Source organism: Bos indicus x Bos taurus, chromosome 20, assembly GCF_003369695.1.
Source record: "Bos indicus x Bos taurus breed Angus x Brahman F1 hybrid chromosome 20, Bos_hybrid_MaternalHap_v2.0, whole genome shotgun sequence".
Taxonomy (NCBI): Eukaryota; Metazoa; Chordata; class Mammalia; order Artiodactyla; family Bovidae; genus Bos; species Bos indicus x Bos taurus.
Window position 1 is genome coordinate 57,298,586 of NC_040095.1, and position 14,385 is coordinate 57,312,970.

The 14,385-nt window shown below is 41.1% G+C and overlaps 1 protein-coding gene across 1 annotated transcript in view; it reads right to left on the minus strand.

Moving 5' to 3' along the window:
* Positions 1–14,385, minus strand: part of FBXL7 (F-box and leucine rich repeat protein 7) — a 471,955-nt gene that overhangs the window by 334,616 nt on the left and 122,954 nt on the right. Inside the window, exon 2 of the mRNA XM_027520145.1 lies at positions 4,788–4,877. Within this exon, the coding sequence (XP_027375946.1) occupies positions 4,788–4,877 (90 nt within the window). The remainder of the gene's footprint in view (positions 1–4,787; positions 4,878–14,385) is intronic.

Below are 14,385 nucleotides of genomic sequence, written 5' to 3' on the forward strand. Positions count from 1 at the left end.
GGAGTTGGTGATGGACAGGAAAGCCTGGAATGCTGCAGTCCATGGGGTCGCAGAGTCGGACACGACTGAGCGACTGAACTCAGCTGAACTTGAGTAAGTCTCTTCATTTCTCTGGGTCACAGGTATTTCTTTGTAAAATGACTATATTAGATCAGAAAATTGCCAAGGCTTTTTGTAGCTCTAAAAATTCTCTGATTCCATGGTTGTCTGGCTTGAAAACCAACACATATAAACAGCCATCACACTGATAAATTGTGTTGTCAGGGAGTTCAATACCTGAACTTGAATATGATTAAAAAGCAGCTGAATGAAGCTGACTTCTCAGCAGCTAACTGCATTTGGTCTTTGAACTAGATATTTCATTTTTCCCCAGATCAAGGGAAGGCAAAGTCTTTGAGATATCATCCTTAAAGCCACACCCTCATCCCCCTCTGCATCCCATTCCAAGAAAGAAGCCCAACCTCAGCTTCCTATTTCTAGGAAGCTTCTTCATGATCTAAAGTCAATTGATTCTGCTCACAGCTGAATGTGATTTCAAAGACCTGCAGGTCAAAGGCCATCCTTTCCTATACAAGAAAAAACATTCTGTGGATGAGATAGACTGAAAAACATGGAAGAGAAAGAATAATAACACAACTGGAAAGAATTAAGCTTCAGCTTTGCTAGAGGTGAAGAATCTGCCTGCAATGCAGGAAACCCAGGTTCAGTCTCTGGTTCGGGAAGATCCCCTGGAGCAGGGAATGGCTACCCACTGCAGAATTCTTGCCTGGAAAATCCCATGGATAGAGAAGCTGGGAGGCTACAGTCCATAGGGTCACAAAAAGTCAACACAACTGAATGACTTTCAGTTTCAGTTATTTCAGTTAGGATGTTCGAATGGAGATTTTGTTGGGGAAAAAATAAATGGAAAGTCTCTAGCTTTCTACACTTGAACCCAAACACCTTACAGTGTCAGGAAATCAGGAACTTAAACTGTTACAAGAAATATAACAGGTCTTACAGAAAGCTTATACCTTATCAGAGAGAAAACTCTGCAGGCTGTTAATTCCTTGGAAGAGGTGTGGCTTTAGAGCCACGAAATTAAAATTCATAAAAGTTTTGCATGAGACTCTCGAACAGAACATTACATCAGGTAAACTATCATTCTCTTTTGGATTAAAGTCAAATTGTATCACCATCTCGGGACCATCTTCCTAGGGGTACAGTCTTATGACCCCAATTATGACCCAAAGTGAATCTTAAGTTGTAACTTGAGATAGATAGCAAAGCTATATAAGTCCTTAGCAAAGAAACTGACCTAGCAGTGAATAAATGTGATGCCTCAACTGTTAGGATGGGGTGCCAAACTGTTTCAAACCTGAGATGAGATTGGTCCTGACTGTCCAAGAAAAGCTAAAAAATAAATTAATCAATTAAAAGATTGGGAAATCTGTGGGTCTGTAATACCTCATATCTTCCAGAGCTTCGTGTGAGAATATGCAGGTACCATGATGGGTCCACTCTGACTGGGCACCACAGGCTGGGCCACGAGCCCTGCTGGTTCAGGGATTTGTTATGATGGATTTCAGGCCAGTTCTGGCCCCAAGGCATCTCAGGAGAAGCTTTCAGCCACAACTTGGCACTTTGTACGGCCAAGACTCAGCCTCTCACCACTGTGTATGACCTCCTCTCAGAGTTGGAAGCCAGCACATGAAAAGAACACTTTGTGATGGATTAGATTGGGGTCTGAAGGTCAGGCAGCAGCTCCCCCAAACCCATCTTCACATGTTTAAATCAATGAGTTCTAGTACATTTACTGAGCTATGTAACTATCGGTACCACCACAACCCAGTTTTAGATAACTGTCATCGCCCCAAAAGGGTCCCTCATGCCTGCTGGCAGCTAATCGCCATTCCCACCGCCGGCCCCAGGTCAGTGTGTATGCTGTGTGTCCTTCTCTTCCCCCCACTCCCAGGCCCTCAGTTTATTTCCCAGTATACACTGAACAGAGGGGTCACCCACGTTTCCCGGCAAAAGACAGTGTCTATACCATCAGCCATCTTGTACAGGCTGGACACAAATGCATACATGTAGGTACCCACACACATGCACATACACACATGCACACGCGAGCACACACACACACACACACACACTACCCAGGGAATGATGTCACACCCTCCCCATCCAGCCCATCAGGGAGAAGTCCAACACTGATCCAGAATGCTTCCAACTCAGCTATTACAGGGATGGCCACAGTTTTCCAAAGCTGCAGGAAACCTGAATATTATCCTCCATGATAGACACCATGTTTAGAAATCAGTATCACTCAGACTCTTAAACTGAGGATCCTTGCTGTGCTTCCTGAAGACGATATCCTTGAATTCAAAGGAGAAAAACCATAAGAGGGTCAAAGAACTGAAGAAAATAACCATAATCAAACAGCTTCGGAAAAACCAGGCAACCACATACTCAATTTTTTTTTTTAATGTAACCAGATTTTTTTTAAAAACTTTACAATATTGTATTAGTTTTGCCAAATATCGAAATGAATCTGCCACAGGTATACCTGTGTTCCCCATCCTGAACCCTCCTCCCTCCTCCCTCCCCATACCCTCCTATCAAAGGTTAAATATAGTTCTAGTAAAGTGTAGAAAGAGAATCAAAGGAGCATTTTCAATGTGCTCTTCTGAAGCGCATGTAAGAAATCAACGTCCACCTTTTGTTTTCTTTTGTCGTGTGTTGCAGAGAGAGGTTACCTAGGCATTTTCTGGTAGGAAGAAACCGACATGCAAACAGGTAAATCCACCTTGTGGAGGTCAGAGAATGTGACGCTCTGATCACTTATTCTGAGAAGTGGACCTGGGCTCTGTCATCTATAAACTGAGGAAATGGGCACTGGCTATTACACTTCCATCTTGAAAAACCAGACCCATAGTATGAGGCCATTCTGTGGCAAACAACCCTAAAACACACTTTAATGTAACTAATATCCACATCAAATTCATTTTGTAATATTTAAAATTTTTCACTGATGGAAAAACAGCAGCAAAAAGGATTCAAGCAAATAAACAGCAAAACAGCACATTCTTTTAAATTTTTTCAGATAGAAAAAAATGGATAGTATCTTTCATAAGGATGAAGTGCATCCATTTAAGACTTCAGAAAAAAATTTCATACCAATTTAGCCCAGTTGCTAAAAATTCTGTTTCATATGAATATCACAGTTTCTTGTTTTCCTCTCCTGAAAATGCATTGTGACCAAAATGTATAAAACATTGGCTGAGCGTACACCAAAAGCATCTTCCTAAGAAAAAGGCAAAATAGAAATGAAAAATTTGAATCCCTATAGTTTATTTTGAAGCATAAAAAGCAGACATTTTTTAAATGCTTGAAATCCCACAGTCCCAACCTTGGCAACATAGCTCATATATTCTTGCATTTTCTACTTCTGAAACAGAGAAAAAAGAAGAGAACTTAAATCCATTGGCTAGAATCAATTCACCTGCTTCGCACATTACCTTAACTGAATTTCAAAAATAATCTAATCCCCACATTTGAATTAACAGGCAGAAAATTAAGTTTGGACTGCTACTTGATTCTTCACTGCATTAAGAAGAACACACCAATCTGTTTGCCACACACTAGGGTAAAACAATGCTAAGGCATTAAACACAAGGGAATACAGTCCAGTTGTAAAATATATTTATCCATCAGTCTGGGGATAATTAACTCAGAGAAGTTAACTTTTATATGAAACACACCAAGTCAAAGAATACCCAAAGAAGACACACAACAGAAGTAAACCATCATCATTAATGTAAAAAATGTAGTGCAGATCAAGGACAATCTAACAGCTTAAATGACCAACACCAGGCTACGAGTACACTTTCTGATATTATAAACAGCAGAAATTAAGCTTCTGAAACAAGGACTGGAAACGCATTTCCACAACACCCTGTACACGTCAGGAAAGTAGGCTCCATATAGTGTCATGAGGAATCAGCTGACACCCCACGAGTCTTTCATTACAAACAGCATTCATGTCTTTCACAGACCTTCATTCAACTATTCATTTAGAAAGAATTCTTCTTCAAAAAAGAAGCCGTTTAATTGTGTGTTTCATATTAACATAAAAGGGGTTGAGTCCTAATTGGGTCAACTTTTTACCAAATAACTACTACAGAATCAATTATTTCCACACTCAAACAAATAAGTATAACTGAAAAGCTTCTCAACTATTGGGAAGCAGTTAAATTCCAACACGTGTTACTACATATAATCAAATTCTTCATCAAGAACACCAATGCAACCCATCTTTGTTCTGACAAGCAGGAATTCTCACTTAATTTTTTAAAGAATCAAACAAACCTCTTCTCCTACTCCCCATTATTGGGGACTGGTTCAGGTTCTACAAATCACACAACTATGACCTTCCCATTCTCAAAATCCCAAATTCCAGGTGTGCTTATTTCCAAAGTTCTTGCAGGAACTTTCAACTAGAGCAAAAGGATTTTACAATCATGTTTCCCATACTGAAAAACAAGACATCATTCATAAACATTCCCAAAAGTCAGCTTATTATACTTTGACAAAATAACAGCATTTACCTTAAACTGCACCAAAACAACTTTAGTAGACATTGACAACAATGCAATAAAAGAGAAAGCCTTGGCCTTCCCATTTTTGAAAATCCCATATGCTCCCACTCAGCAGAACAGATCTGAGACTCACACATTTTATGTGTCTTCCAAATACAGCCAGCACTGTGACGAGAGCACAAGAGATAATGAAGACCAGATGCCTACCTTCGCTGGTAGCCACATTCTTCTGGGCTTGGGTCGGCGTGTGATCTGTACTTGAGCTCACGTCGGATGAGATGCTTGAGCTGCCTTTGCCTAAAGAAAACAAAAACGAGGAGCTTTTGAATTTTGTCATTTCAGAACTGGACTGTGCCTTCCACTCCATCTCACACCAAGCCATATCACTCGTTTCCAAGAAAGGAGCCATAACACTAAGAATGAAGTTTATTAGTTTTCTGGCCTCATGCATTAAATATCTTTGGGGAAATATCTGACCCATGCCATTACAGAGCTAAAGCCCTATTATAATATGGCTTGACTATCAACTCAGGCGATTATAAGGTATCGTCAAACATGATAATGTAATATAGTTTTGGCATATACGTGAATAAGAGAGTGCGAATGAGAGACACATCTACAGTATTAATTTTTTCTTTCCAACTATAAATTATACATTTTCTGGTAAAGGACAAAAAGCAAATCTAGGAATGAGGCATCATCCAAGGGGCAAGAGCCTGCTGGCTCCAAACAGCTGCATTGCCTTAAAAAAAACAAATTCCCTAATTTAATGGGTTCTTCGTTAAAACAAACAAAAAACCTGCTTTGTTCTTCTAATGCAGGGCTTCTTAAATGGGGATGCCTCCTCCTCAAGTGGACATCTGGCAATGACTGGTTTCGTTTTTAATTGTCACAGTGGGGGAAGGTGTGCTGCTGGCATCTGGTGGGTAGAGGCCAGGGAAGCTGCTCAATGTCTTACAATGTGCATGACAGCACCCCACAGTTTTAAAAAAATAATCCAGACCAGAGCATCAGCTGGGCTGAACTTGAGAAATCCTGGCCTAAATAACCTAACCTCAGCTGACAACTAACTTTCTGCTCTTCTAACTTTAAATCTGAACATATGCCAATACATTAATACTGCTGAACATTTTGTCTTTCAATCATGTCTGACTCTTTGCGACCCCATGGACTATAGCCCACCAGGCTCTTCTGTCCACAGCATTCTCGAGGCAAGAATACTGGAGTGGGTAGCCATTTCCTTCTCCAGGAGATCTTCCCGACCCAGGGATCGAGCCTGGGTCTCCTGCACTGCAGGTAGACTCTTTACCATTTGAGCCCCCAGGGAATGAAAGTCTACAAATAGGACACACACCGTATAAAGAGGGAGGTGCCAGTGACCACTGGGCAGATTCTGAGATGATCTCCATGGTACCTGCTGCAGACTGAATGGCTGTTCCCAAATCTCATGTCTTAAAAGTTAATCTCCAGTATGATGGTTTTAGGAGGTGATTATAGTATTTGGAGGTGATTAGATCATGACAGTGGAGCCCTCATGAGTGTGATTAGTGCCCTTACTGAAGAGACCCCAGAGTGCTCCCTGTCCTTTTATCATGTAGGGATACAGGGAAAAGATGGCCATCTATGAACCAGGAAGCAGCTCCTCACCAGACCTTGATATCAGACTTTTCAACCTCCAGAACTGTGAGAATTAAATATCTGTCACCCAGTCTATGGTATTTTGTTGTAAGCAGCCTGAACAGGCTAAGCCAGTGCCCATGCCCTTGGTAATCTGCTCCCCTTGTGTGTGGACAGAATTTGCAATTTGTTACTAAGCAATAGGACATGGCAATGGTGAGAGGGTTTTGCAGATGTAATTAAATTTCCTATAGCATTGACTTTAATCAAAAGGGTGATTATCCTGGGTGGGCCTGACCTAAATACCTAAGTAAACCCTTTTATAGAGCCTAGAGGAGGGAGACTCTTCCTCCTTGTCTTGAAGATGCAAACCATCATGCATGCTACAGCTGCAAGGAGAAATTCTACCAACCCTACATGAGCCTGGAAGAAGATCCAACTTCAGATGAGAAAGCCGACCAGGCCAACATCTTGATGACAGCTTTGCAAGATCCTGAACAAAAGATCCAGCTGACCCAAGCCAAGAATTCTGAGCCAAGGAAACAGTGAAAGAATAGATATATCTTGTGATAAACTTTGCTAAATTCATGGTAATCTGTTATGCGGCAATAGAAAACTAAAACAATGACCAGTCAATGACGTCCCAAATGAACTCTTTTCATGCCACAAATTATGATCTAGATTCTTACACACAGCTGAGAAACACTGTTTTCAAATAGTCTTCTCTGCACAGTGGTACATAACCCAATTGGGTGGAGGGAGTTTACAGTCTATGAAAGGACAATGTAGAAAAGCACAAATGGGCTTGCGCTGAAAGAGCTTCAGGATTTTGTTTGCTAATATTGAGGGCAATGGAGGAATCCAAGTTCATTGGTGATATCACCTGAGCAGGGAATTCAAATGGCTGTTGCTTCTTCTTGCCACTGCACATCGCTCATTATGACTTATCGCTCTGAAACAATTCTGTCATTCCCGTCTTTGCCCATTTCACATGCAGGTGGAGAAGCACACAGCAGTTTCTCTTGGAGACCAATGCCTTGACCTCTGCAGAAAGCCATACCGAGAACACAGGAGTACCAGGCAAAGTGCTCAGTTCAGCGACCATCACACCTATCAGTCACTCTGTCCTGTATCCATCATGGCTGCCAGCTTCTCGTGCAATTGGAGTGATCCGCTCTTTTGAATGTTTCAAGTACTATGTCTGGAGTCTCTGGCTTCAAAACCCTGCTCTACCATTTCCAAGCCACATACATATCCATGAACAAGTCACTCAAACTAAATCTTGTTTCATCTCCTGGTATGTGAAGATGGAAACCTCTTGCACTTTATGCAAATGGGTGTCATGGTGCCCAGGCTTTGGTGTGTGTATCAGTCAGGTTTCTCCAGAGAAACAGAACTGATAGATGTGTAAATATCTCCCACTAGGATACATGTCAGGATCAGGGGAAATTATAGAATTATTTCTATCATATATATATATGGGATTTTCATATATTCATATATATGAGATACTGAGTTGACCAAAAAGTTCATTTGGATTTTTCCATTACCTCATATAAATATTGGCCAATCCAATATTTATACATATATATATATGACACATATATATTAAAAATATACATTATAAAATATCTACACATATAATATACTATATATAGATACAGAGTCAGAGAGAAAGATATTTAAAGGAATTGGCTCACAGAATAGTTGGAGCTCACAAGTTGGGAATCCGTATGTAGGGTAGGCGTGCAAGCAGGATGGAAACTCAAGTAGGCGTTAATGCTGCAGCCTTGAGGCACAACTATTTTCAAATAAACCTCACATTTTACTTTAAAGGCCTTAAAGTGATCAGACTGAAGGCCCACTGTCCAATCAATAGTCATTATCAAAGGTAAACTTAAAGTCAACTAAAACAGCAGATGGTAACCACATTTATAAATCACTTTAATGACAAAACCTAGATTAGTGTCAGATTCCATAACTGTGTTCTATGGCCTGGCTAGGCTGACACAGACAACTTTCTATCACGGTGTCAGACCCACAGGAATTGAAAATCCGTATTTGCCACGCACCATGCCTGGAAGAAGATCTGTCAGACTCTCTAAGCTTCACTGCCTTTCATCCATAAAACAGAGATAAAAACAAATAAAAAACCAACTACTCATTTCCTCTATTAAAAATAGGGGAATTATACCCCCACCTCTCAGGGTGGGAGAGGCTGCTATGAGATATGGTTTATAAAAGCATTCAGTCACATCCGGTCCTGGAGAGAGTCCACTGCATGATCGTTTAATATTGACCCAAAGATCACAGTTCAATTTGTATCAGGAAATAAGAAATAAAATGTAAAACACTAATTATTATTTGACTATATATGCATATATAATAGCAAATAAATATTATGTATGCTTATAAATTAAATTCTACATGCCTTATAGATCTAGTAAAAATCCCTCAAGCATAAACAAAGTTGGCAATTCTGCTCTCTATCCAACTGCTACATGAAAGTTTGTTTATTTGATCAATGGCCAAAACCCCCATTAGGGGTGGTTAGCATATCCAAACTGTGCCGGTTGGATTTGGTAAAGTAAAATTTTGCTCTTTATTGAATTTCCTCCCAAGCGGGCTAGAAGCCTAAATGAGGGCAATTGAACAAACAATTAGGTATCAAATATATAAACATCAAAGAAAGTGAAGACTAACAATGCACTGAGGTTGGTAGGTGTTGCCTGTAAAAGGTGAGCATACACTTCTGTGAATCTCAACCACCATATGGACAAATTAGCCAGTGGGTCGATCACTTCAGGGACTTGAGGTGCACTGTTAACCTAAGCATGTTAGCGAAGAATTTGATCCCAATCACAGATCCCTTCAGGCTTTCTGTTAGAGGGTGCCAGGTTCTCCCAATGTCTGAAAAGATGTTCATTAAATGAGGATCCTATTTGAACAAGATTTCAAATCTCTTTTAGTATAAAAATCTCCATGTATAAAACTGCAGCACTAAATATCTTTTCTCATTCCCAGTGCCCAGGCTGACTGTGCAAAAGCAGATGTTTAAAACAAGACAGACGTTCCATTGTTATTTATTGACAACATGAGGAAGGCACAGGGAGGAAGAGGAAAGATCAATCAATACATAACAAAAATGAATCAGTGGGGTCCTATGCTCTCTAACATTCTTAAGAGTCCAATAAATCCCTTGCAAAATTCATTCCCTTTATCAATTCCAGATTAGATGCATCAAATTCATTCCTGCGGATTTCGGTCAAAGACCCCTGACAGGAAATGCACAACGGAGCACGTGGATACATGTGGTGGGGGCCGTAGCCCTTTATTTCCTGTTTCTCTCAGGTACCTTGATTCCAAGTGGCTGCTGCAGGTACACCCTGAGAACCTTATTTAATATCAAATGTTCACACCAAAGGAAAGAGAGTTCTTTTTTCTCAGAATTAGGTCAAAGGAGCAGTGGGTCATGTTTGTGTATTGAATTCACTGTTATTTTCCTGACTGTTATCTTGAGATCGTTTCTTATCTTCTTTGATCCACGGTTCAAATGTCTGTGTGTACAGAATAATAATATTAGTTATCTCAAAGAATGATCTGGCCTAATCCCTGGCCCAGGTGCAGATTAGCTTTTGGAAAGAAACTGAACACCTATTCTTGAAGCATATTAGCTCTTTCAGGCCAACGGGAATTTTATAGATGAGTTCTCCAGAGTTGGAGATATTGATGGAGAGTGAAATGAGGAGGTATCAAATACAAGGCCCCTGTTTCACTTCATTGTGAGCAGAAAACAGTAGATGGTGTCCTTTGCTTTGCTTCTCCTATTTTTTGTTCTTTCCTGGTGAGGGTTGAAAGCACAATTTAAGGAGCACAACAGTGAGAATGGAAAAGAAGCAGAGAGATCTCAGAGTCACTTTTGAGTCTTTTTTTTTTTTTTTCTTTCCTATCAAGCCATTTAATGTCCTAACTGGAACTTTCTTTACTCCCTTTTTCCCAAACTACCTAACAGGTGGCCTCAGGCTCAATGATCAGGACTCACACGTTGTAACTGGAGGGTGATCTGGGACAGAGACAAAGATTGGTTAACTGAGCACCTACTTTATGCTGCCCTATGCTGGACCCTTCTCCTAAGAGGCCACAGTTCTCACAGGTTTATGTCCATCCTGAGAAAAGCCTAGGACAATTTTCAGCATTTTCCTCTTTGCTAAGAAATGCAAGATTTGCTTCAGGGTGCTGACATTCTTTCAATATTTTTTAAAAATATATATAACATAAAATTTGCCATCTTCACTATTTTTTACTTGTAATTCAGAGGTATCCACTCACAGTGTTGTACACCCATCACTACTGTTTCCACAACTTTTCCATTACCTGACACAGAAATTCTGTATCACAGCCCCATAAATCTCCATCCCTCCCTCTTTCAGTCCCAGGTAATCTCTACCTGCTTTGCATCTCTATGAATTAGCCTATTCTGGATATTTCCTATAGATAGAGTCATGCAATCTTCATCCTTTGCTTTTTTTTTTTTTCACTTATCATATTTTCAATGGTTCGTCCAAGTTGTACGTCCCTCCTTTTTGTGGCCAAATAATATTCCACTGTGTGTATGTTCCACGTGTGGGCTGCACTGATGGGCACTTCGCATGTTTCTACCTTGTAGCTACTGTGACCGATGCTGCCTTGACAGAGGCCTGGCTTCAGTACTGGCGGCTTGTAATTTAGAAACTTCTGGTGCTTGTTGTTTCTAGCTGAAATCAGATCCTGAGGGCTGTGGCTGAAGCCAGGGGAGGAGAACAGAGTACACAGAGTTCTTCCAGGAGAGAAACTGTGACAATCCCACTGCTGAGGCAGCAGCTCCTCCGGAGCCATTCACTTCCAACCCTGTGGCAGCTTCCGGGTTGAGCAGCCAACTGGCCCAGATCACAGACAGTAACAGAGCAGCACAGGGCTTTAGGGTCTGAACACACACCTGCTGCAAAGCTCGGCTGAACACAGCTCCCTCTTCCAAAGGCTGTGGGATGTTGATTGGAACTGGACTGCCAGGGGATGCCTGGGGATGGCCCCTTTCTCTCCGTCTTGGGGACAGTCCATGTTTTCTCTAGCAGAAGCAAGAGCTTCAGCCTCCAGGCAGAGAGCTCAGGAGCGGGTGTCCCCGCTCCAACACCACACAAGGGAAACCATGATGTGAAATGCAAGCCCAGACTCAACCACACAGGACTCTGCAGGATACTTCATCATTTAACTGATGTTACCTTAGAAGCCAAAGGCTAAAGAGAGAAAGAATTCAGGAGAAATGATTTCGGTCGAGCAGCAATCATTTTACATCTCAGCGCCACTCGCTTTACCTTGGTGAAGAAAGCACATATTCTTAGACAAAAATCTCAGTTAAAGCCAATCTTTTCTGCATTGTTCCTGGAGGCTGTGATTACTAAAAAGAAAAAGAATAAAGACACATGATTTTGAAACAGTTCGCTTAAACTCATCCAGGGAACTCAGCAGGATGGCTATAAGTATGAGTAAAGTGTGAGTAAAGTGAGTAAAGTGCCATCTTGCAGTGTGTGTGCAGTTTGAACACCCACTGCCTGGACCACAACTTGGCTTTGCTGCTATCTAGCTGATTGAATCAGACATGCAACAAAGGACTGACTCCAAATTGGGAAAGGAGTACATCAAGGCTTTATATTATCACCTTGCTTATTTAAATTATATGCAGGGTACACCATGTGGAATGCCGGGCTGCATGAAGCACAAGCTGGAATCAAGATTTCTGGGAGAAATATCAATAACCTCAGATACGCAGATGACACCACCCTTATGCCAGAAAGCAAAGAGGAACTAAAGAGCCTATTGATGAAAGTGAAAGAGGAGAGTGAAAAGGTTGGCTTAAAACTCAATATTCAATAAACTAAGATCATGGCATCTGGTCCCATCACTTCATGGCAAATAGATGGGGAAACAATGGAAATAGTGGCAGACTTTCTTTTCTTGGGCTCCAAAATCACAGCAGTTGGTGACTGCAGCCATGAAATTAAAACACGCTTGCTCCTTGGAAGAAAAGCTATGGCAAACCTAGACAGCACATTAAAAAGCAGAGACATTACTTTGCTGACAAAAGTCCATCTAGTCAAAGCTATGGTTTTTCCAGTGGTCATGTATGCATGTGAGAATTCGACCATAAAGAAAGCTTCGCGCCAAAGAACTGATACTTTTGAACTGTGGTGTTAGAGAAGACTCTTGAGAGTCCCTTGGACTGCAAGGAGATCCAACCAGTTCATACTAAAGGAAATCAGTCCTGAATATTCATTGGAAGGACTGATGCTGAAGCTGAATCTCCAGTACTTTGGCCACCTGATACAAAGTGCTGACTCATTTGAAAAGACCCTCATGCTGGGAAAGATTGAAGGCAGGGGGAGAAGGGGAGGACAGAAGATGAGATGGTTGGAAGGCATCACTGACTCAATGGACATGATTTTAAGCAAGCTCCAGGAGTTGGTGATGGACAGGGAAGTCTGGTGTGCTGCAGTCCATGGGGTCACAAAGAGTCAGACATGACTGAGCAACTGAACTGGACTGAACGGAGCTGGTTGAGCTGGAGGAAGCTTTCTTACTTTCCAAGAACCTCAGTTTCTCCACCTGTAAAATGAAGTGCAAGGATGCTAAGTCATTTCTGTAGTGTCCAACTCTTTTCGACCCTATGGACTGAAGCCCACCAGCTCCTGTCCATGGAATTCTCCAGGCAAGAATACTGAAGTGGGTTGTTATGCCCTCCTCCAGGGGATCTTCCCTATCTAGGGATCGAACTGAAGTCTCTTATGTCTTCTGCATTGGCAAGTTCTTTACTGCTAGTGCCACCTGGGAAGCCTGTAAAATGGAGTACTAGGAGATATAAACTCATAGCACAACTATGAGTATAAAATGAGGTCAATAAGTCAATTGCTCATAAGGCATATACGTATAATAGATACTTAGTGGTGTTAGCTACTATTAACCATCCTCCCTATTTTTATTATTAATCAGTAATCCAATTTAATTCAACAACTACAAGCTAAACCTACTGTATGTGAAGAGTTATGATTAGCACTAGAAAAAAACAAGACAGTCTATATTGGGTGGGGAAGTAAAACACAGATACACAAGTAGAATTGAACATAAATGCAGTATAAAGTTTTAAACATTAAGGTTTAAACATTTGAAACATAAAAGATTTTAAATCATTAAGTGATAATCTCAAACACTTTGATCCACAAAATTTCATCACTGCTTGGTGTGACTGCTGTTTTCTTTTATAATGATGTTAAAATTATGTAGGTTGTAAACAATCATGTCTGTCTTCTCTACTGGACTTTCAACTTTACAAAGGTAGATTTCATACATATCTATTCACTGCTCTACTCTCTAAAGCAAGCACAGTGGTTGGTATGTTATGGTCACTCAGTACCTATGTGTTAAATGACTTGGCATCAGTGAGTGAAGGATCCACCGAGCAAATAAACTGGAAACATATTCCTAACGGAATAGCCCTGTTCCCATCATGTTTCCTAACAAACACTACACCTTCCTACGGGCACCACTTAAATCTTTGTTACACCAAAAGACAGGCTTCACATAATGGCTATGTGTTGAAATTACAAAATTCATACATATTCTCAGTGGTGACAAACTATATGGTAGTGGTCCTCAACCTTTGTGGCACCAGGGACCAGTTTCATGGAAGATAATTCTTCCAGAGGTTGGCAAGGGCTGGGGAGATGGTGTTAGGATGACTCAAGCAGATTACATTTTTTGTACACTTTATTTCTATTATCACATTATGATATATAATAAAATAATTACACAATTCACCATAATGCAGAATCAGTGGGAGCCCTGAGCTTGTTTTCCAGCAACTAGATGGTCCCATCTGGGGGTGATGGAAGACAGTGGCAGCTGCTCCCCAGTGCTAGCAACACTGTCTCAGCTCCACCTCAGGTCATCAAGCATTAGATTCTCACAAGGAGCACGCAAGCTAGATCCCTCGCATGCACAGTTCACAGGAGGGTTGGCGCTCCTAAGTACAGATGAGACTTCACTCACTTGCCCACTGTTTACCTCCTTCTGTGCAGCCTGGCTCCTAACAGGTCACGGATCTATACTGATCCATGGCCTGGGGGTTGGGGACTACCGCTATATAGTACTCTGTATT